This window comes from Letharia columbiana (genome assembly GCF_014066305.1).
Source record: "Letharia columbiana isolate WasteWater2 chromosome Unknown Sc0000002_s0, whole genome shotgun sequence".
NCBI lineage: Eukaryota > Fungi > Ascomycota > Lecanoromycetes > Lecanorales > Parmeliaceae > Letharia > Letharia columbiana.
Window position 1 is genome coordinate 1,619,744 of NW_023501038.1, and position 20,877 is coordinate 1,640,620.

A 20,877-nucleotide genomic window follows, 5' to 3' on the forward strand; every position below is an offset into this window, starting at 1 on the left:
AAGAACCTGCCTCGATCCCTGGAGGCACACCAAAGCGCCACTTGGCTTCGGGTCTAACATCACGAATTCGGGCAACGGAGCAGCGCGATCTGTACTTATGGCAGTAACACACAGGAAGAAAAGACCAGTGAACCTTCCTGTCCCGTCCCGTCTACCACGCCCAACACGCCCAACTCGCTTGAAAAAAAAAACGTAGAGTCCGATGGATTGGGGAATGCGGCGCCAAGGGCCGTGATGACCGCGCGCGGCAATGGGTCCCGTGAAGATTGTTCACGCCGCCCACTTCGCGGAGAAGGGGGGATTTGTCCATTCACGGACCGTTGGCAGGGTGGGTGGGGAAGGCGAGGGAGGGAGGCATGTGGGCTGTTGATGTGCTTGCTCACTGCGGGATCGTGTGGACTTTTGCTGTGTTTGTGTTGGAGAGATAAAAGGGTACTTCGGTTCGTTCTTTTGTGTCTATACGATTCTGCGTAGGTAAAATGTTTGCCGTTGGTATGTTGTATACGGATGAGTGTTTGGTGTAACAATCCACCCTCCCCCCTCCAGGCGAGGTTTGAGACCCGCACGACTTCGTTTTCTTTTCCGTCCCTTTTCCGTGCTGTGTGGTGGCTTCTTGTATGGGTGTGGTAGCTGCGGCTCAAGCCTCAGATTGGACAGTGCTGTCACAAGTCCGCGTTACCGTGTGCAAAGAGTGTACGTCCGATTCCCTGATTCCCTCCCTCCCTCCCTCCTTCCATCTCGGGTCCCCTTGCCTCTCAACGCGCGTTCAATGCCAAGAACGCATTGCGGATCTGCCTCTCGAGCCAACCGTCCGGCGCCACGATCCTGAAATCGGCCGGCATCCCGTGCGCGAACGGTATCAGGCGGCGCACCAGGTAGACCCCCAGATACAGCCCGCCGGGACCGTAGGCCTCGGTGAAGTCGAGGGTCAGGTGCCGGAGGTTGAGCATGGCGACGCGGTCGAACTTGTCCTGCCAGGTGTGGACGAGCTGGCGTTGCGTGTCGTCGCTGCGTTGCGCTTGGGTGGCCACGGGGCCGGAATGGCGGGGGTCGATGGGCGGGGCTGCGGCGCTCTGGTCGGCGAGGGTTTGCCGCCCGGATCGAGCGGGCGCGTCGGCGTTGCTGAAGCTGAGCTCCGCGCGTCGGATCTGGAGGGCGGCTTTGTTGGGGGTCTGGAGGGAGAACTCGGTGGTGGTCTCGTTGTAAGGTTTTTCCGTCATGAACCGCATCGTCTTGTTGAGAGGGCCTTTGCTGATGACCCAGGTGTTCTTGGTCCAGTACTGTTCGTGGAATCGGCGATGGAATGCGGTGTCCAAGGCTAGGAAGATGTTCGTGATGGGAGGGTCCTTGTGCGGATGGACCCTTCGGGGCCCAAAGGCTTCGTCGAAAACCATGTCCATGATCATTTGGCAGACTTCTGCGGGTACGCGCAGCATCTGTTCTTGGAATTCGTTGCGCGCTGCAGCAGCGAGGCAGGCATCGTCTCCAGAACCAGCGTTTGATTGCTGGCCCAACGGCCTGTATCCAAGGCCGACAGCCGCTCCGGTTGTTCTGTTCGGAAGGTGGAGCTGGGAAGTCGCTACTGCTCCTAACGTTTTGTGTTTGGATTTGGAAGTTGCCCTAGCTGTCCGGTTCGTATGTTCGATGGCGAGGACTTCCGGTGGGTTTATTCTTGAGTCGTGGCTTAACACGTTGTGTTCAAGTCTTGAATGAGCCCCTGGTAAGTTCGTGTCCTCGGGGCAGGTGGATCCACGGCTGAGCTCGCAAAGGCGTCCTGCCGGGCGGTCGTTGAGTGTGGCTGTGAGCACTTGTTCTCGTTTTGGTTCCAAGCACGTCCGGTTCTCTGCTCTAGAACCTCGATTCGAGCTGTCAAAGGCCAAAGCCATTTGCCCATTGTTTTCAAGGGAGTCAATGGAATTGTGGGGGGGGAGAGGCGAAGTCTGCTCCAGAGCAAGTCGATGGACATTGTCATGTATTTCCTTTGAACTTGCCCCACACGGCTGAGACGATGACATTGAGACTAGCGGCCAACGCTGGGTACGAGTTCTTGGAAGGTCCAGAGCCCGAATTTGCTGTCACTGCGTGAGTGTTCCAAGGGGCTATTTGATGCAAAAATTGAATTGCTTGTTGAGATCGCTGTTACTACACTGGGCCGGCATCAAGCCGGAGCGCGAAGGCTCTGACAACGTTCTGCTTTCCGTGCTGCCCATCAGTAGAGCAGATTTCTTTATATTCAATGTCTGAATCTGTGCGTTGTAGCGGTTTGAGTAGTCGAGGGGACTGCCAACCAGGCAAATCACGTCTTATATGAAGGAGTCAAGGATTGTGGAATAATGGGCGTATTACCCTTTGATCCGCGAGCTGAACTCTAAGAACTCGTTAGTGCAAGATTCTCAAGCCATGGTGCGTTCAACATACTCTGAAGAGCATAGCCTTGTACAACATCAAGCGGAATCTATTCGAGAAACCTGTTCCAAACCTTTTCCACCGAGAGAGACTGACCCTTAACCAATCCTGCGTGTTTCGAGAGTTTTTGGATAGTTTCGACGCCTCTGCGGGCTGTTTCTGCATTGTGGGGACAGTCGTAGTGGCAGCGAATCGTCTCATCAAATCAAAAGCTCGTGTTGTAGGAGAAGAGACTCACGTCGAGGTTGTAGACTTTAGACACCCTGCTGATCGGTAGCACTCTGCTCGGCTAATTGAATCGGCGAGGTCGTGGGCCTCGCACGAAGTTGGCAATAAAAAGGCTTTAAGTTTGGAGTTCGCCAACAGGGCGGAGGAGGTTGCTGAGGCTGCAGCCAGTTCCAGATCCTGGGGACGACATTTCCAAGGCTGCAAGGCTCGGTGATCGGTGAAAGTAAGCCTGCCCGATTGGCCAAATAATTTCGTGGAGCTCGGAGAGCATATGCCCGACGAACGGCAGGAGCTGGTCAACCGATACTGCGGAAGCTACTGACCCAGCGATTTTGTTTTTCTTGACGAAATAGGACAAGGCTGCTGCTATCGAAGGGTTTGCTGCAGCTGTGAAGTCGATCCTATGCAGTGATGACCAATTTTCCATCCCGCATTCACTTTGATCCTACTGCTTGACCGTAGATGGGAAAACCACTGGCAGAGCGTTGGGAGACCTCACCGCTGCTTGTATCTCTTCGTGCCTAGCCTGGGCGTGGTTTGGCGTAGATGAAAGCGTCTAGTAATCGGCCAATTGGCCAGCCACAAAAACATGGACTAATTCTGGATGCACGAGACCGTTCTTCAGATCTGATAGGTAGGGGAAGAACTCCTGAAAGTAGGTACTGAGTCCGGGAGGCCTCGACTTCGAATATATGAATCATCATCTACATGAACCGCACGGAATGCCTACTTTTTTTCATACATCTTGCTGATGTCATGCATCTTACCTTGAATAGGATAGGTTCTTGAGAAAGAAGAAATCATTTCTTGAAATAGCATTGGATGCAGGGAAGTAGAAGCTAGTAGAAGCCAGGACTGCATGTTGACTTGCCTGACAGCAGTTGCTTTGGTGCTAAGCGAGATGACGAGATACATGTGTTTTGCTTTACTGCCCAATATGATTAGACTTTCTGCATTGCCCTCTGGATCGTTGGCGAGGCGTGGTAAATAAGTGTAGGTAGAACCCTTCTGAAAACATGGCCACCCTGCGCTTTGGCTATTAGCGTATGCACAAAACGTTACAATCGTTGGCACTGAGGATTCCCAGTAGTGGTCTAGTAGAAAGCGTGTCGATACCTGTGGGAAGAATCCTTCGGAGACTCTCGGAGAGCTCTCAGAGAGTCCCCCAAGGATCAGACTGATTCTCAGGGGGAGCCCCTCTGAAACCCCCCTAATCCTCCGGGGGCTCTCCGAGGGCTTCTGCCCGAGAGGCTCTTCTCGCAAGCTCGATAGATAGTTTAAATCTTAATTCTTAGTATATCTTTACAAATACTTCATCAAATTTCGTATACGCTATATTATTCAAAAGTGTATAATTAACTCTATAACTCTATAGACTTACTTTATTATTATATCTTAGATAAGAGAAAAGAAATTAAAAAATATCGATTTAAAGATTTTGAAGTTCTTTTCCAGCTTCCTATTTGAGACATACCCGCGTTTAGCTTGAAAATCAAGGAATAAGATAAGATTTAGCTTTAAAACAGCGAAGTCCGAGGATCTGATTAGTCAACCTTAAATCTGTAGGTGTCGAACATTTTATGATTTCAGTCTTACTAAGACAAACCGGGAGCCCGCGCGAAAATCTCAAGTCTGCATACCTTATTGCGCATATGCAATTTGCAGCCCGGGAGCTGCACTCGCTATCGGATATATGCATCCGATATCGGGTATATTCCGTCACCAAATTTTTTTAAAGTTCATAACCGGCACCTTCACGCCAAAGTGTGCAACGACTTTTGTCACCAACCCTCGGGGGTATTCGGACATGATTTCATTTCGGGAAGACTTCTTGCCGGTAGCTCCCGTGGTTGAGTACAAATTAGCACTACGCTAGCACGCGGGTTCCAGAATTCGTCGTACACCCTAGTCCAAATTAGGCGCTAGGGTGTACGACGAGTTCTGGAACCCGCGTGGCTAGTCCCTACGGTACGCCAAGGCATCCCTCCAGAGCTACCACCCAATTGGACCTAGCGTGGCTTGGCACCACACATATCTGCCCTGCAGGCACGTAGAAGAATCAACATCTTTACACCACACCATGAATTCATGACTCAGTCATCCATTTCCTTGACAATTGGCCTACTTAGTTTCATGAGGAAACGCACAATACTAGGAAATGCGGAATCTTAAATCCGATAAGTCCGATCCAACACTCAAATGCCTACTTCTCACCAAAATTCTATGGCAACTCCGCATAATAAGGATCAATAACTCTGGTTCTTTCTTGCTATCAAGGCTTCTACATCGAGGAACCCAAATCATTATTTTTTAGGCCTTATCGGTCTACCAACGCGTAAAAATCGTACCTCTTCCACCTTACTAGGTATATTACTGCGAAAATACTACAGTAAAGACTACGACGGAGCCCTCAGTAAAGCGAACGATAATAATCTTAGTGGGCCTGACGTAGGAGGTGCAGTAGCCATTTGAATAAGTGGTAATGGTAGCTATGATAGTGGTAGCCAGCTATGTCGGATTTATCGGATTTAAAAATTCCGCATTTCCTGTATTGTGCGTTTCCTCATGAAACTAAGTACGGACTTGGACCGTTTTAGCTCTAGAACGATTTTAAGGCGATGATATATCTTCGAAAATGTCGTTAGATCTGAAAGTCCGCATAAAGACGTATAAGCTATTCTTGAGGGTGTAGGGATGATGAACGCTCCGTTCAGATTGTCGGGATGTGAGATAAGTTCGTCGATAGATGCATCCGTTCTTATGGAAGCATCTCAGACACCGGTCGGATTATCTAGAAGTTGTTAGCCGTTGATGCTAGACGAGCTCACCTTTACGTATCAGCTATAGCGTCTTACAACTTCAATGAAGTAGTATAGACGATAAGAGGCCTTGTTTATAATCGGAAGAACTGACAAGTGGTAGGTAGGCGCTTTTTGTATGCTCCATTGTGCCTTCCATGATCTCCAGAGCACATCGATAACCCGTTGAATCTGTTGTCATGACGAGAACCGTAATGCGCCTGTATTGCACGCGATGACCTTAGCATTTCGTCGGGTTGCCCGATAAAGCGTTGCCTGGGGGAAGATGTGCAGTTGCTACCGACTTATAGATGCGTAATTGCATTTGAGACAAGCTTGAACCGGGCTAGCTCCACATCGTGAGAATCGACTTGATTAGGTGCTCAATACACAGTCTATGTCCGAACGCATAGAGGTTTGGTAGAACTCAACGTTGCTTTCAAATGTGTCCCAAACCTTGGTTTTCGGTCCGCAGTCCACGACTCTTTTTCACTGTGTCTACCAGCTGCAAAATATAAATCAGAAGGCTTTGAGGGATGAAGCCATATTTGTACGGCAAATTTTGGCTTCTTTTCTCCTTCGTTTCGGACAAGACACCAAGGGTGAAACCTAAAAATGCTTAACAAATTGTGTTCTTTCCTGGTCAACTCGAATAATACTATGAAGGATCAAACCATCAATGTTTGGCAAAGGGGGCCTACAGGCGAGAAATCTATGACTGCGACCCCTGTTTACTAGAATTATCTGCCAACCCACTTGATCTTCAGGCGGTTGTCAAAGTCTGCAGACACGCATCGACATAGACGGGTGCTTGGAAGCCGTAGAGTCTACCGAAAGATGACTTGACGCTTGAGCCATTTATTGGACGCACCTATTACATGCACTCTCGCCGCGATTAACGCCGGGCGAAAATTTTGTTTTCACCGCACATAAATCAAGATAAGATTGATACGTAGAAGATCAAATTCTCGTCCATACAAATAACAGCCCATTGTATTTCAAAGGTGCGGTACAAAATTCGACCAGTTCAAGCTATCAAAAGCAGACAGCGGAAGGGCTCTCAGAGCAAAGAACCCTTCGACGATGATATAGCCACGTGCTAGGCCATAGATCACAAAAATTGGCGAGTGAATCAAGACTGCTAGCCATCGAGGCAGCAGGCTGGCCACGCCCAAGATCGTTGTCGCATCGCGATTGTTGAACAACCATCTCGCAAGCCTAGCCGCCATTACAGTCCCAAAAGCGACGGCGAAAAGATGAAATATTAGAAGACCGAAAAGAGTCAAGCTCGAGACGCGCCAAAGGATCTGCTCCGCCCTAGTTGGAAAGCTAAAATTCCACCCGGCGAGATGAATACCAAAGTATGCAGTGGTGAAGATGTTCCCATAAGCTATGTCTGTAACTCTGATGCCGCGTGGAGGAGTGGTTGTGCTATTGCCAAACGCCTTTATTGGTAGCTCGTCTGCATGGTTTCCCCAATTGAAACAAATCCGGACGCCGAACCAGAAAGGCGCGATGAGGCTTGTTCGACTGATGGGAGGCTTTACGAAATCTAAAGGTGTTTGTGTATAGGGCTTGGGTCGGTCACCTGCTTCGGCGAGAATCTTCGCAACGGTAGTATTGCATGCTAACAGAGATGGTGTCTCAACATCTCGTGGCTTGTGTCTGAAGAAGAAGAATGTGTTGATGGAGCAGAAAATGAAAGCTAGACATGAGAGCTCGAAAGTCGAGAGCGCGAGATGCTGCACCCATCGGCTGACGGCCTGGATCAAGAACCATATGATTTGGACGAGTGTAAGGATGCGGGCGAAAGTGTCCGCTTTATTCCTGTCCCAGATGGCTTTTGCTTTTATCTCTGGGTATTCGATGTGGTTGTGCTCTACCAGGTATAAGAGTTGATGACTGTCCACAGGAAATGCTGGAATTCCAGGACACTTGAGATGGACAACCCCCATATCGGCGAGGAATGCATGACGCATCGCCCATGGTGAGCGTTGGAGTCGCGAAAGGTCGTTCTGTGTCCGAGTGGTCTCTTTGGAAGATAAGACGCGGTGAAAGGCAGCTTCCCATTCTTTCTTCAGTCGGGCAAAATCCTCGACAGCTCGACAAACTTATCGCCATTGCTCTGCAGCTATACCTGTGAGGGCTTCGGGGAAGAAAATGGTAAACAGCACCCATTTCGCTGGGACATCTCCCAGGACCCTTCATGTCCAGCCGGTACATTTAAGAAAGGCACGGCCTAAGTGCACAAGATTATAGTAGCTAGACAGCTCTCGAGTGCGTCAGGCATTCCCCGACCGTTGGGTTGAGGGATCCACCCACGAGACAGATGGGGAGCCACCGTAGCCGTCGAATTGTTTGACAAGAGCCAGGTCAAAGGTTCTAGGCGAGGCTGCACGATATGATCGTACTGATGTACATGTGCGTTTCAGGGAAAAGTAGGCACAAGAGACTAGAACCGCGCCAACGCAAAGATGTTCGAACACTGAGGCGTACTGAACGAGGCTTCGTAGAGGACACAAAACAGACAAAGGCGAAAGCCTTTGAGAAATGCAATTTAGGTGATTTTCTGAGCCTCGTTACCAAAAGCCAGCAATGCTCGCTTGTTGGGGACTAGTTGATGCAATGTAACCCAAGGGCAGCTTGCTATAGCAGCAATACAATTGGCAACACATGATAGCTTGGCAACCTATACCATCTGAGAGGCTTTCCAGTATCAAGCATCGAAGGAGTATCTGGATCTAGATCGTTGCCAAACCTGAGCATAATCGTCCCTTTTCTGTTGAGGGTCGAAGTGAGTCACGGGCACCCGAGCGGGGATTCGCAGAGTCCCCTTCAGTCCCCACACCCATACAAGTATTTTAACGGGTACCACGAGGGTATGCAGAAGAGCTATGCCCGAAATGTCTTCATGAACTCGGAGGGGAGGATCGGAACCGTCGGGTCGCACTGAGAGACGCGCATATTGTGGTCCCCACAGCCCAGCGCGTAGCGAGCATTATGATTTGGTTCTTGGACAAGGAATCCTCATGACTGTTTCATGATGATTCAGAAGGGGAGATTCTAGAAGATCTCATATTTTTAGTGCCTAGTATTGTGTCCGAGGTTCCCAGAGTAATTGAAGACAAGTTTTGTGGGTATATCAGATCACCTATTTGTACCAAATCGGTCTCCCTCCCCAATCGATCTCCATGCTGATGTTCTGGCCTGGAGATATGCACCGCTATCAATAGCCTTTTTGATACCGTAGAGACCACTGAAAGGCCATGTGCTGAGAAGGGAGGAGCCTAGAGGCGCAATCATTGCCACTTTCTCGGCGTTGATATTGACTTTCACTTTCTCGTAGACGCTTGGCAAGGAGGTCGCATTGTACTTTTCGCGCAAGGCATCATACCACTTCCGATCGTACATCTGCCAGAACTCATCTTCGGTATAATACGTTTGCGCATAAAGCCACTTCATCCCGCCCAACTCGCGGAGCTTCCGCTCGAGGTCACGATTAGCTTGCACGAAGTCATCCGGTTGAGGTGGACCGAGTCCCCAGAGGCCAATATTAAGCATAGGCTTCAGGGTGTGACCGTCTGCTTCCATCTCATTCACATGAGGATGCATGGTTGGCAATTTGGTCTGGCGCAGAGGGCAAAGCCAGAGGGGATAGATACCGAACGCCTTGTCCGTATAGTCGACGAACTGCTCGGCCGTTGAAAATGGCAACGCTAAGTCCTGGATTATGCATTTCTTGGATTGTCCACTGGCATGTAAAGCCGTGTACATCATGCGTGTGTGCACAAAATCATCAAGCCACCAGCGTGTATAGTCGTTAAAGGGCATTTTGAAGTAATCGAAGGCGAGAGCTCCAACCCAGAAGCCTCCACGGTCGTAGCGAAAAAGATATTCAGCCATTGGAATCATCTCTGTGGTTGGACCACTCGTCTTTGTGATTGCGTCTTGTACATGGAGGTAGAACCAGGGATCCTTGGCGTCACTGAAGCGTTGAACCCGGACGTTCTGATTGGGAACATCGGTCATCCGGCCAGTAATGACGGCGCCCTGGGTTTTCGAGTACAAGATACCATCCACATAGTCAAGCTCAGGATCCATTGTGACCTTTCCAATCTTCTCTATAGCTTCAGCCACACTTGATACGGGATGGTACACTGTTTCGACGTATTTTTTGGCTTGGCGGAGTTGCAGTTCGACCAAAGTTATGACGCCCAAACTACCAACGGCGCCAGCTGCACCATGAAAGAGATCGGGCTTCTCATATTTTGAGCATCTAACAACTTCCCCATCCGCAAGCACCATCTCGACATTATTGATCGTTCGGTTGAAGAATCCATGCTTGAAAGAACTGCTCTCCCCTGATGTCCCAGCATAACCACCCCCTGCTGTGATGCCAGGGAACTCCATAACCACAGGCGGCACCAGTCCATGTTTGATTGTCTCCTCCACTAGTCTGTCTATCGGCACGTTTGGCTCGACTAAGGCAGTCTGCTTTTCGGTATTGATTTCGAGGACGTGGGAGAGGGAGCTCGTGTCGATGATGTTTTTGTGTGTAACAGTAGACTGCCGTGTACTGTTTGTAGAGCCATGGAAGATGCGGAACTTCTGCTTCCGATCATAGAACTCTCTCACGCTGGCTGAGATGCGTTCAACGGCCCTGTCGTGGCTGTATACAAACGCGCCTGCTTTCGCTGTGGAGAGACCTCGAATACTCTTGCGACACTGTAGGAAGGGAGAACCCCTCGGTTGCACTGGGAACGTAACCCAAATTGGTCGCCCGTTGGAAACCCATGCAGGTGTGTGAGGCCTCATGTATATTGAGCTTCATGAATGTTTGCAGCGTCCTTCCACCACAAGAGGAGCTGTGTTCGGCAAACCTTCCCCAGAAGAACGAGGCAAAGTGTCAGCAAATCCTCAGAACTTCGGCCAAAGTAGCATCGACCAGGAAGTTTCGAAGCTGTTTAACGCTCTCCGGGACAATTTCTATTTGAACGACGATCCGGGCCGACGCCCCGAATTGACACAAGGACAAGAGGGTACAGCGCTTCAGACTGCCACTCCAGGACGCCTTGGCTGCAAGCTGTCTGCAGTCGACTCGGGGCATCATCCTGGAAGCATGTGTTGATCCTGATCAGAATTGCTCTTGTTGGTCCTACTCTTGTCAATACCTGAGGGAGTTAACGCTTCGATCGCTACTTTTCCTGGCACTTTGCCTGCTTTTGACGATCAACGTCGCACCCTACGACCTTCTCTGAGACGGCACACCTCGAAGCGCAACACAATCTACGGACACTGTCTGTCAAGAGTCGGCGTAAGGACAAGCAAGAGGAAGGGTCTGGAGAAGCTAGGCCAGTGGACATTGGACCTGAAGAATACAAGATGAGACTACATGTCACAGTGGAAGAAGAGCGATGAGAGATGGAGCTGGCTGGATCAGGCGCTGGTGACGGTAGGCGCTCGCAAAATGGAGAATTAGGTGATACATGACGCGAGTGTGACACTTGGAAAGGGCCATCCTTGCGCGGAGAAGATGAAGAGCACTGCGAGACTGGACACAGACGCTTTCAAGCATCGAGGAGGCGGCTGCCGATTTCTGATTGCTATTGTATGCCATCCGACCAGACTATCCACTGTACACCCTTGTTTTGGGTTATGAAGTTTCTTGATCGCCTCCCAGGGTTTCACCTCTGTGATTGTGAAGCATATGCTTACTTTTAGGCCAGGCTTGCTGTACATGGGGAGCATATGCCCGACACATGCGTAGTTTTAACCCTGGCCGAAATCTTTAGAGATCACTTTTACGCCTGTTGAGTGGCTTGTGCTCAGCATGTGCTCACCCTTGCCGGACCTGTCTCACTCTACCGAGCTGGAACATGGGATGAAAGGTACCAGCGCAATGGGATGTAGGGCCCGTCCCCCCATTTGACCATCGACAATAGGACCATACATCAATATCCTCGAGACAGCGGCCTCCCCACTACCATTTCGCTACTCATAGCACTGAATGCTACCTGCATATCTCCTAGTCCTCTTTCTGATTCGTTGCCAATGCAAGGGTAACTTGTTATCAATAAACATAGCACCCACCAACGTTGCAGAATATCACGTATCATGCAACCTGCATGCACAATAACAGCAGCCCGAAGAGCAAGCTGAGGTTGAGCTGCACCTCTCGAAGCAAGACGGCATAGCTTGGGGTATCAACTTTAATTTCAAGGAAATGTTGCAGAAAGAAAATCTGACATATAAAAGGAAGCCCCCGAATGCACGTAACCGTCTTCCCGATACAAGGGAGACCCGTTTAGGACTTCTCAAGTACACAAAGATGTGCGGGGTCATGTCCAATGCGAAGTTCGGAGCGACTGCTCGAATAGCGAGAGAATCTGCTTTGGACGAAGAGATTCAATCCGTCTGCCGGGAGCTTTGATTAATTGTGCTTGGCATTTGGCCCCTTTTAGCGAATAGCACCTTTACACCTGACTTGCCACATGGTCAAGTGATAACGTCTGGCTGAGTGCTTTGGCACAACCTCCTCAAGAGGTCTCGATAGGACTTGAATAATAACAACTTCATAATTTAACATCAAGTCCGCCTTCTCGTCATGTCTTCCACACCCTATGATATCCCCGCCTTGGTAAAGAAGATCAACACGACAAGCAAAGACTTGGGCAAAGACACTGGAGGGGCACGATGACAGTGCTTAGATGCCGCTCGCTCGCTGGTCTTTGCCTCGGAAACGCCCGTCGAGTCGACCCTTAGGAATGTCTGGGCTGAGGTTTGACCGTCTCCACCTAACTAAATTCTCTTATGCCGATCTTCGGATGGGACACAGCAATGGCATCATGCTGCAATACGTGCTGCTACCGACTTAGATGTTCCGAAAGACTAGACGAGAGACATGGGGATGCTAAGAGCATCTCTGAACTTGCGAAAATGACGCACGCGGACCCGGTTCTTATGAATGGGTCGTAATATTTCTCGAGTCTCGGGATAGTCTGCAGCTTAGTAAATGCCGAAAACCTTTCTAGGACGGTTTTTGAAGGATCTAGCAGCGATGGGTAGTATCTACGATAGAGGTCCCAACGAATTCGTCCCAACTTCATCTTCGAAAGCTCTCCAAGAGCCAATGCATCGAGACGCCTATCCTACTGTATTCGTGTCCACATTTGTGTCTGACTCTACTATCAACTCAGGAGCCGACCTCTGTGTCAGGCTTGATCTAAGCGATCCCAATTTCTTTGCGTTTCCAGAACCCCTCTACAACAGCCAGTACAAGAACCTTGACAACCCTGTCGATGGCGCGATTCGACTTGGCCATGGCCCAAAAGATCACCTCTTCGAATGGTTGTCTCAACGTCCGGAACTTTTATCGCAATTCCAAAATCATATGGCTCGCTACTACACTGGAAGGCGGAGTTGGATGTATCCCAACTTCTACCTCGTCGAAAAGAATCTTGTCGAGGGCGCTCAAACAGAGTATGATGCGGTTTTTCTAGTCGATGTAGGTGGCGGAAAGGGCCAAGGCTTGCAGGAATTGTATCGAAAGCATCCTAGGGGTACTCGAGGAGGTTAAAGGCGTGATTGAAGAAGCAGAAGCATTTGGTCTCGACGAGAAAACCGTACCCATGAACCACGACTTCTTCGCAAAACAGCCTATCATAGTATGTTTGCCCAAACAACGGAACGTCATCTGCTAACATCGCTAGGTGCACGAGCCTATTATATGCATTCTTGTCTGCACGACTGGCCCAATTCTAAAGCCCACGAGCTTTCAAGCCCTCCCTTGATCTCATAAGACCTGCGCACTCCTAAAGAGCCCATATTCTGTCCGAGACACAAATTGCTCGCTTGAATCACCTCGCACAGCATCCTCCTGTGATACACATTAGCGACAGCCACTCTGCACTATTCCTTCACTTTATCTCACATCTTGTCTCGCTTTGATCGGGTCTGATTGTTGTCAAAAGCGTGAAGCAACACAGTGCCACGATGAGTATCGCTCTTCACTCCCAGCCTGCCCCTGAATGCTGGGTGTCATTTAAAAGCTTCGAAGCGATACTGAGAATTGCGACTATGAGTATCCCTCCTCGCTTGGCAACCCTGGCACGTACCTTGTCTTTCACTATATCTACAACACCTTCACAACAACCTCGCAGCTTCCATATTTGCGGGTTCTTTGCTTCTCGAACCCCGACACCATCTACACGTTACGTTCCTCATCCTCTAGCCTTGACCGGCGGTCTATCTAGATCCGACGACGAGTTTCAGCTCAGCAAGCGCGGTCTGTTACACACACATCCAACGCGAAAGGCAGCTTCGAAATGGCGACTTGGTTTAGTTTCGAGGGGACAGATCAAGGTATGCACAACATGAATTCCCCAAATCAAAGGCTGATAAGCAACCAGTCGACCTGACTCTCGTCAATTGGGGTCACCCGGCCTTACCACCCCTCACCTTCGAGGATTTATGGTACCCTCTCAACACTGGGTCCTACGAATGCGGTTACCTTCGTCCGCTTGTGACGGGCTTCCTCTTCCAGCCTACCTTCTCTCTCTTTTCATTGTGCAATAACGGAAAAGCTCCTTCTTACACAAATGATAATCTGTATGAGTACCCAAAGAAGGATGAACAATCACCAGGGTCTCCTATCTTGCTCAAGCTGGTTTGAAGACTAGATAGACTGTACTTCGCCACTTCATTGGCCCAACCAAATCCGTCTCCCCTAAGCTTCGAGGATAGATGGTATGCCATAGAGGTTCGAAGGCGCGCTATATTCCTCGAGAACGTCGCCCAGAATACTGACTTGAGCGCTAAAAGGGTCAACGCAGGCTTGAGCCGGCTCGATTACATCACAACGCTCAAGTTAGTCGGCAAGATGCGCATCTGTTCTATGGCAGTGTTCAGCGACTATATCAAAATTCTTTCGATCGGATAGGCGACTGCCGTTGGAGATCGCACTCTATTTTTTGTTGCCAGCAATGTAGAGACTATCACGACCATCGAGAGGGAAAGCAAAGCGGTACCCCTTCGAGCCTACGACGAGCCAGTGAGCATGACCTATACCTACGGACCGGACATCCCACGCTAGAAATGTGAGGCAGACAGCTTAGCCTTCCCACCTCTTCCTGAAGATGCGCTCGAGCCGGCAGATTCACAAATGCGCCGACTCGTGCACACCTTACCTCCCAAGCTATTAGCCAGAACGTTGCAGGATTCCCTCCACATAGTATTCGAGCCGCGCAAAATCCACCTCGCTGTCGATCACCTCAATTTGCATCTCTTCAAGTCGTTAGATCGAGCAATGTACGCAAAGCGACGGAGTGAGTTTCGGCCTGGGAGTGTCTCGGTTATCGGGTAAGGCAACTATAGAATGAGGATGGACTACCTGCCCCGGATGCCATTGCCATTGATGAAGTCTATCAGGAAGACAGAAATGGAGGTTCCAAAGCAGGACTACAAGTATCCGTTACTAGAACACTACATCGCTCTTCCCAACGATACTTCACCCGGCATAGACCGTCTCGATTCTCTTCCAGCTTACATGGGGATGTGAGACAAAACCAGATATAGGCTCTTGAAGAACCTGGCTTGCAAAAGTTGACGCGGTGAGGCCACTTCAACTCAATGACCTGGTTCTCGGTTCAAATGACGCGTACGGATCTGACGGTGAGTTCCTTGGTGGGTACTTTGCAGGTACCGCGAATACTTTTTCCGCCGGTGCTCCTGCGCATGTTCATGTGTTGGGGACGGGCGATGAGCGAGAGATGCCGGACCGCTGTCAAGTGCCGTCAAGTCATTGACTGAATAGGTCGGATCAGGCGAGGCTGGTGAGACTCTGTGAGATGGACTAGCAAACATTGGTGGGTGGATGTAGGACGAATTGCGAGGTCAATTATAGAGCTGTCAACTCATTCTCAGGCGATGGGCCGGGAGAGTGGGAGCGTGAGCTTTTAGGCGGAGTGGTGTTGTGTCTGTTGGGAGCCTTTCCTCTGTTTATATGAAAAGGGGTTACGAGTCACTTATCGTAGAAATCGTTTCAAACATGGCCGACCTGTCATTGAACTTTCAGAAACTATGTTGCCAATGAAGCAGAGCTGGAGATACTCGTTCGAAGATCTGAGCAGATCGAATTTGTCTTGACACTTCCCATTCCCAACAAGTAAAACTTCAACACCGAACTCAGATCGTGGAGCCACAGCATCCTAAGAATTGGTTCACCAGATGAACTGGATTTTGAAAAGTTGACCTAGTAAACGTTATGAGTCGGTCGCCCGCTGCTGATCGCCAAAGTTTTGCCAAGTCACTAGACAAACGAGATTCTATCCACCTGGTTAAGGTCGTGCCGCGGTCTATATTCAACCCTCTGATTTGAGAAAAACTGCACATTCATGGGCGAGACTTACCAATTTTTGTAATTTGGTCTACCTCTTGTTTTATCCATTCATGTAACACTTCCTCCGATTGGCGGACCCACATGGCGGCCACTAACCCCATGGGATTACCTCGCTTTTGTCGTTATTACCTTGGCGTTATTGTACGATGGGCCTTGGAAAACCGTCAACCATCCAAGTTCATATCACTGACCTACAGAAACAAAAGTCGGGGAGTGCTGACTTCCATACTTTGATGCTGCACCTTCACTCTCTTCTCCCAATATCTACCGTCGAACTTACCACTCCCCTTGGATCAAGCTTGCAACTTTCTGAGCTCATACCGACGATGGTCCCAGGGAAGTCTTGTGCACCTCGTCTACTGCGACACAAGCTAATCTAGCACCCAGATTTCGGCCCTGGGCATCTGCCTACCAGTGCTTCCCAAGGTGTCGAAAGCACATACGTCCTCGCTCTCTGGGGCATGTTGACCGACGACAGACGTGCCCTCCTCGAACACACCCTCCGCGGCCTCCCTCTCACGCACTTCTCGCGTCTAGAAAAGGTGCTCCAAGACCTCGACACTTGTTTCAGCAAGTGTAGTCTTTGGAATCGAATGGGAAGACACTGGGTCCTTCGCGACCTTTCGACTTGCTCACGCGAACGTTTGAAGGCCTACTTGATGATCCTTTCCACCCCAGGGTGTAATTACGCGAACCCAAAAGCAGAGGATAGGTACCTCTTACGCGCCATTGGGGACGAAGACGTGGATGACACAGATTGGAAGCCCAACTATGCTCATCTCCAAGACGTTGCAGCCGAAGAGGCTCGTGAAAAGCTTGCTCGCGCCCGTGAACAGGCAGAATGGATAAACTTGCAACATGCCGTGCAAAGCCTACCCCTGGACCTCAACCTTCTTATCCGAGACACCATGCTCGAAGAGATCTTTGGACCAGGGAAAGAGATCGTATTTCCATACGAAGGACCAACATATGTGCAGCACTTCCGGGCCCTCGATCGACAGTTATATCATAAATACAGCTGCATCTACTACTGCCAGAATACGTGGGTGTTCGGAGAAGGGTATGTAAGCTGGCTGATCGAACATGGCAAATTGGCCATACCGAGAGTCCTCTCAAAGATCAGGAACGTTACCATGAAGTGGACGTGGAGGGACGTAGTGAATAATGGTCCCGCTCGACCGGATATTCAGAAACATATTGATTGGGAGATGAAGATGGCGGGCGCAGAAGGGTTCGACAACATTAAAGTTATGCAACGGTTCCGATGGACTTGCACGAAGGTTACGACCGAGCTCCAGCACATCTGGTTGGAGAAGTTGCGCGAAATAGGCTCCATGCAACTGGATCACCTTGTCATCGATGCAAGAGAGGCTTTTGCTCCTGATGGCGAGTTCTTGGGATTGAAGGCCGCGCGACGCTGGACGAAGTCTATGCATCTACCGTACTATCTGGAGATCTGGGCGCCTGTTCATAATGAGGATCTGGCTGAGCAGATCTTTCAGATCATCACAAGGCGGTCTTCGTAAGCAGAGGACTTGATGGCAGCCACTGCAATGTGTGCGCGGAAAAGGCTACCCAATAAATATTAGGGTATACGGGGCCAGATTAGCTAGCAGTACTCTTCGGACGACCGGGATTCGATCTTATGAAGACACGAGGGTCAGGACGATGTGAATGAAGAACGAGCCGGAATGTTGATAGCTCGTATCCAAGTCGAAATCTGCATGTCAAGTAGTATTTGTCAGTGCCTTTCTTGTACAATATAGAATGCTTCTTGAAGCGCTCCGGGTTATTCTCAGCGTCTTATAGAAGCCCATAATATCCCCCAGAAAAATTTGGGTTAGTCTTTACTCTTCATCAGACGGCGAGATCTGTCACTTCAGGTTGGCTCTGGACCGAGTCCCAAGGAAGTTTCTCAGTGGGACATGCGGGGTTTTGCGGTATCCACGTTGAACGAGCACTTTCCGTATCCTTTTCCGAATAGGCGTGTGAAGGCCCCCTGCGAGACCTGCAACATCGATTGCGAACCCCACAGCCCCTATCATGATATAGGTTGACGGAAAAAACAGCTTTCTGGGTTTCTGAAGCCCTTCAATGCTTTGCGCCGAAGCTGGGGCGCTTCTGCGACGTTCGCTGTGCTTTGCTGAGATTGACAAGTGGGCGGAAACGCAGTACAATGCCGATCTTACAACTGTCGGAAGACAACAGCAGCTCATTAACATAGCTTCTCTAATTCAGGTTAAGCTGCCCCCGGCTGTCAATGTGGCAGATGCTGAGGGAGGAAGCGGGATGGTGGTTGACTAAAGGGTTCACTGGTAGCGCCGTAGATCGCGACATGATAATTGGTGAAAGGTCGCCAACGTCGCCGCCCGCGAATTCATGGTCCAATAGGCTAAGTACAAGAGCTATGGTATGCGCAGCGAGCAGATTCGTACGACTGATCATGAAAGGTGGAGATTGCAAAAGAGGACCTGCATCCATCTGAAAAGGTGAGGCTCTGCGGATCGGCACGCCGCTGTCGGATCCCTGCTGCCACATACTCCTCCCCGGCAAGAGATACCTTTATAAGATGACTACCTGACAGCATGACAGCCTCCGCCTCTTCCGCAACCCAAGCCGAGCAAGCCCACCAACGACCCCCGGACCCCCAGCGCACCGCCGAAGCCCGCGCCGCCTTCACGGCCCACCTGACCTCCATCGGCAACACCCACGTCTCCGCCCTCGAAGGCCGCGTTTCCGACATCCACCGCAACTCCGCCGCCGTCGCCAAGCAGGACGATGACGTCTCCCGGCAGACGAGGAAGCTCGCCGCCGTGTCCGGGAAGCACCGAAAGGTCGCCGATGATGCGGCGGAGAAGCTGAAGGAGCTGGGCGACATTCAGAATTGGGCGGAGGTGTTGGAGCGCGATCTCCTGGTGTTGGAGGAGACGATGCAGATGGGTGAGGCGGGGGAGGACGGGTGGGAGACTGAGGAAGAGGGGGGTGTGGGTGGGGGCGGTCTGGGAAGGGAGACAGTGGTGCAAGGGCGCGGGCAATGATTGAATGCTTCAGAGGGCTATGGTCCACCGTCATGAAGGGGCTTGGGAATGGTCCTTCAAGAGTCGGCCTTGCGACTGGTTGGAAGTGTCTGGTGCTTGGACTCGGGGTTGGTCTTCCGACGACGAATCAAGGATGACGATTCGCGGGAACCGTGGCAGTCGGGCGTCTGAGCGGTTGGCTAAAAGAGAGATAACTGTCATACCAAAGGAGGGTGGGAGACGGGGAGCCTCTACTATCTTGATGAACTGTATTGCAAAATGTCACGGTTTTTGCGGGCCGCTAGCTGTTGAAATCTACTCCGTTTCCTACAATTCCGCCTCAGCTTACTCAATTCAGCCTCTCAGGTTATGCTTTCGAAAGGCTAATGTTAGCTTCGTACCAAGTTCAGAAGACGTCAATCCTATGTCGTCCCCCTGGTGCCGCTCTCGAAGTTTGCCACCTCCTCACTACAAGTGGGAAGACGCCGTCGAGCAACTGAACATTCTCTATTCTTTTGCGTTTCTGGACCCCTGTTCCGGGCCGTCTCGGACCATCCCCCCAAAAAAGTAAATAATTCATCCCCCCCCCCCCCTTTTTTTTTGGGTGTCCGTGCTCCAGCTCGTGAACCTGCCCATTTAGCACCAGCGACACCGCTCGGCAGGGTTACACGCTCGATGACTGTAACCGTACGCGCTGGTTCTCTTCCTGCCTCCTTGTCGGTGTAAGACGATGATCATCGTGATGTCGAATTGAATGCAGTCCAACAGAGATATGCTTCGCTCACATTGAGGAGTCTCCTTTCCGTATCTACTGCGCCATCCTCTATCTGCCAAGGCCGTTCTCGAAGACTCGAGGTAGTGAAGCTGGTTTTGCTCCCTCGGTCAAGCATCTTGGCATCACGGTCACATACTGGGCCACTTTTTGTCTCCTTTTACGACTCGATAGTCTACACGAGCTGCTGATATGGAGATCACACGATTTACTAGCTTGGATGAATGCTATAGTGTATTCTTGCTCCTTTGCAAAGGTGCCCTATCAGGGCCATAGAACGCTAATGAGCCAAAGCGGAGCGCGTGTTCGAATTCCATGACATCAAAGACTTCCTTGTGTGGGCAGTGAACAATGATCAGCTTTCTGTCTCTCGTTCGCGGATATATTATGATATATTCAGATCTTCTTTTACGTGCTTACATGTACACAGTCAATGCTGAGGACTTTTCTCCACGTATGAAAAGATTTCAGACGCAATTTTACGGATCTCGGATTCGTACTAGTATTCCATACATGTTCCTTTTTGGCAGCCCGGGAAGGCTGTGACTGAGACGTGTGTCTTCGATGTGGATGCTTCGAATGGAAACCTGACTCTGTGTACCTTGCGGGCAACTTTCGTGACTTTGGAGACTGTTGTGGCTAGTGAGAAGAGCTCGGTGAGGGCGCTGGCACTTGATGACGTGATGTACGAGGTCAGTCAAAGCGGACGCATCTCCCCTGCTTTGGGCTTCACCGCGCGAAACCGTGAAGGCCGCAGAGAAGCGTTTCGTTGCGATGTAAGAATTGTTTTTCAAGCATGTGAAATTCTGTTGCAGTCCGTAGCGAAGGCTGTAAACAAGGCACGTCATCATCGTGACCGATACCAAGTTCGCTACAGGCCTCTTGCGCTGAAAGAAATATATCTCGAGCTTTTGTGTCGTCACTTGGTTTTGAAGTCAATGGATACAGATAGGAAATGATCCTCACGGAGGCCCCGTGTATCCCCAGTCCTATCAAAGTACGAAGGCCAAAGCTTTCATTTTCCACAACCGAGATACAACCTAGAAATACAACACAAAACCATTGCACCATCGTACCAGCGTCATTGTTTTAGGAGTCAAGAACTGGCTCGCGCCATCCCAGGCATCTCGTATTGCCTGCCGCCGGTTTACCGTATCAGAACAATTTGCTCATACTGGTTTTTTTTACTGTATCTTCTCATCACTCCGAGCTGTGGTAGCCGTGGCTTACTTCGCGTAGCTTTTGCGATACATCAAATGG

General features: G+C 50.3%; 9 protein-coding genes across 9 annotated transcripts; 5 read left to right on the forward strand and 4 right to left on the reverse strand.

Annotated features, from left to right (window-relative positions):
* Nucleotides 1-755: 755 nt before the first annotated feature.
* Nucleotides 756-2,015, reverse strand: HO173_001464 (uncharacterized protein; the record flags this gene model as incomplete). The annotated part of the gene is made up of 1 exon (XM_037303403.1): nt 756-2,015. One exon carries the CDS (start codon nt 2,013-2,015, stop codon nt 756-758), a length of 1,260 nt encoding a protein of 419 aa, XP_037170050.1.
* Nucleotides 2,016-6,430: 4,415 nt separating this feature from the next.
* Nucleotides 6,431-7,411, reverse strand: HO173_001465 (uncharacterized protein; the record flags this gene model as incomplete). Its single annotated transcript, XM_037303404.1, has 1 exon — nt 6,431-7,411. The coding sequence occupies one exon, from the start codon at nt 7,409-7,411 to the stop codon at nt 6,431-6,433; it is 981 nt and encodes a 326-aa protein (XP_037170051.1).
* A 1,168-nt stretch (nt 7,412-8,579) lies between these two features.
* HO173_001466 (uncharacterized protein) lies at nt 8,580-10,247 on the reverse strand (the record flags this gene model as incomplete). The annotated part of the gene is made up of 1 exon (XM_037303405.1): nt 8,580-10,247. The coding sequence occupies one exon, from the start codon at nt 10,245-10,247 to the stop codon at nt 8,580-8,582; it is 1,668 nt and encodes a 555-aa protein (XP_037170052.1).
* Nucleotides 10,248-12,396: 2,149 nt separating this feature from the next.
* Nucleotides 12,397-13,008, forward strand: HO173_001467 (uncharacterized protein; the record flags this gene model as incomplete). Its single annotated transcript, XM_037303406.1, has 2 exons — nt 12,397-12,403; nt 12,464-13,008. The coding sequence occupies 2 exons, from the start codon at nt 12,397-12,399 to the stop codon at nt 13,006-13,008; spliced, it is 552 nt and encodes a 183-aa protein (XP_037170053.1).
* Nucleotides 13,009-13,756: 748 nt separating this feature from the next.
* On the forward strand, nt 13,757-14,103 carry HO173_001468 (uncharacterized protein; the record flags this gene model as incomplete). The annotated part of the gene is made up of 2 exons (XM_037303407.1): nt 13,757-13,793; nt 13,841-14,103. 2 exons carry the CDS (start codon nt 13,757-13,759, stop codon nt 14,101-14,103), a joined length of 300 nt encoding a protein of 99 aa, XP_037170054.1.
* Nucleotides 14,104-14,829: 726 nt separating this feature from the next.
* On the forward strand, nt 14,830-14,988 carry HO173_001469 (uncharacterized protein; the record flags this gene model as incomplete). The annotated part of the gene is made up of 1 exon (XM_037303408.1): nt 14,830-14,988. One exon carries the CDS (start codon nt 14,830-14,832, stop codon nt 14,986-14,988), a length of 159 nt encoding a protein of 52 aa, XP_037170055.1.
* A 1,166-nt stretch (nt 14,989-16,154) lies between these two features.
* Nucleotides 16,155-17,354, forward strand: HO173_001470 (uncharacterized protein; the record flags this gene model as incomplete). Its single annotated transcript, XM_037303409.1, has 2 exons — nt 16,155-16,157; nt 16,209-17,354. 2 exons carry the CDS (start codon nt 16,155-16,157, stop codon nt 17,352-17,354), a joined length of 1,149 nt encoding a protein of 382 aa, XP_037170056.1.
* Nucleotides 17,355-18,057: 703 nt separating this feature from the next.
* Nucleotides 18,058-18,366, reverse strand: HO173_001471 (uncharacterized protein; the record flags this gene model as incomplete). The annotated part of the gene is made up of 1 exon (XM_037303410.1): nt 18,058-18,366. The coding sequence occupies one exon, from the start codon at nt 18,364-18,366 to the stop codon at nt 18,058-18,060; it is 309 nt and encodes a 102-aa protein (XP_037170057.1).
* A 47-nt stretch (nt 18,367-18,413) lies between these two features.
* Nucleotides 18,414-18,866, forward strand: HO173_001472 (uncharacterized protein; the record flags this gene model as incomplete). The annotated part of the gene is made up of 1 exon (XM_037303411.1): nt 18,414-18,866. The coding sequence occupies one exon, from the start codon at nt 18,414-18,416 to the stop codon at nt 18,864-18,866; it is 453 nt and encodes a 150-aa protein (XP_037170058.1).
* Nucleotides 18,867-20,877: the final 2,011 nt, after the last annotated feature.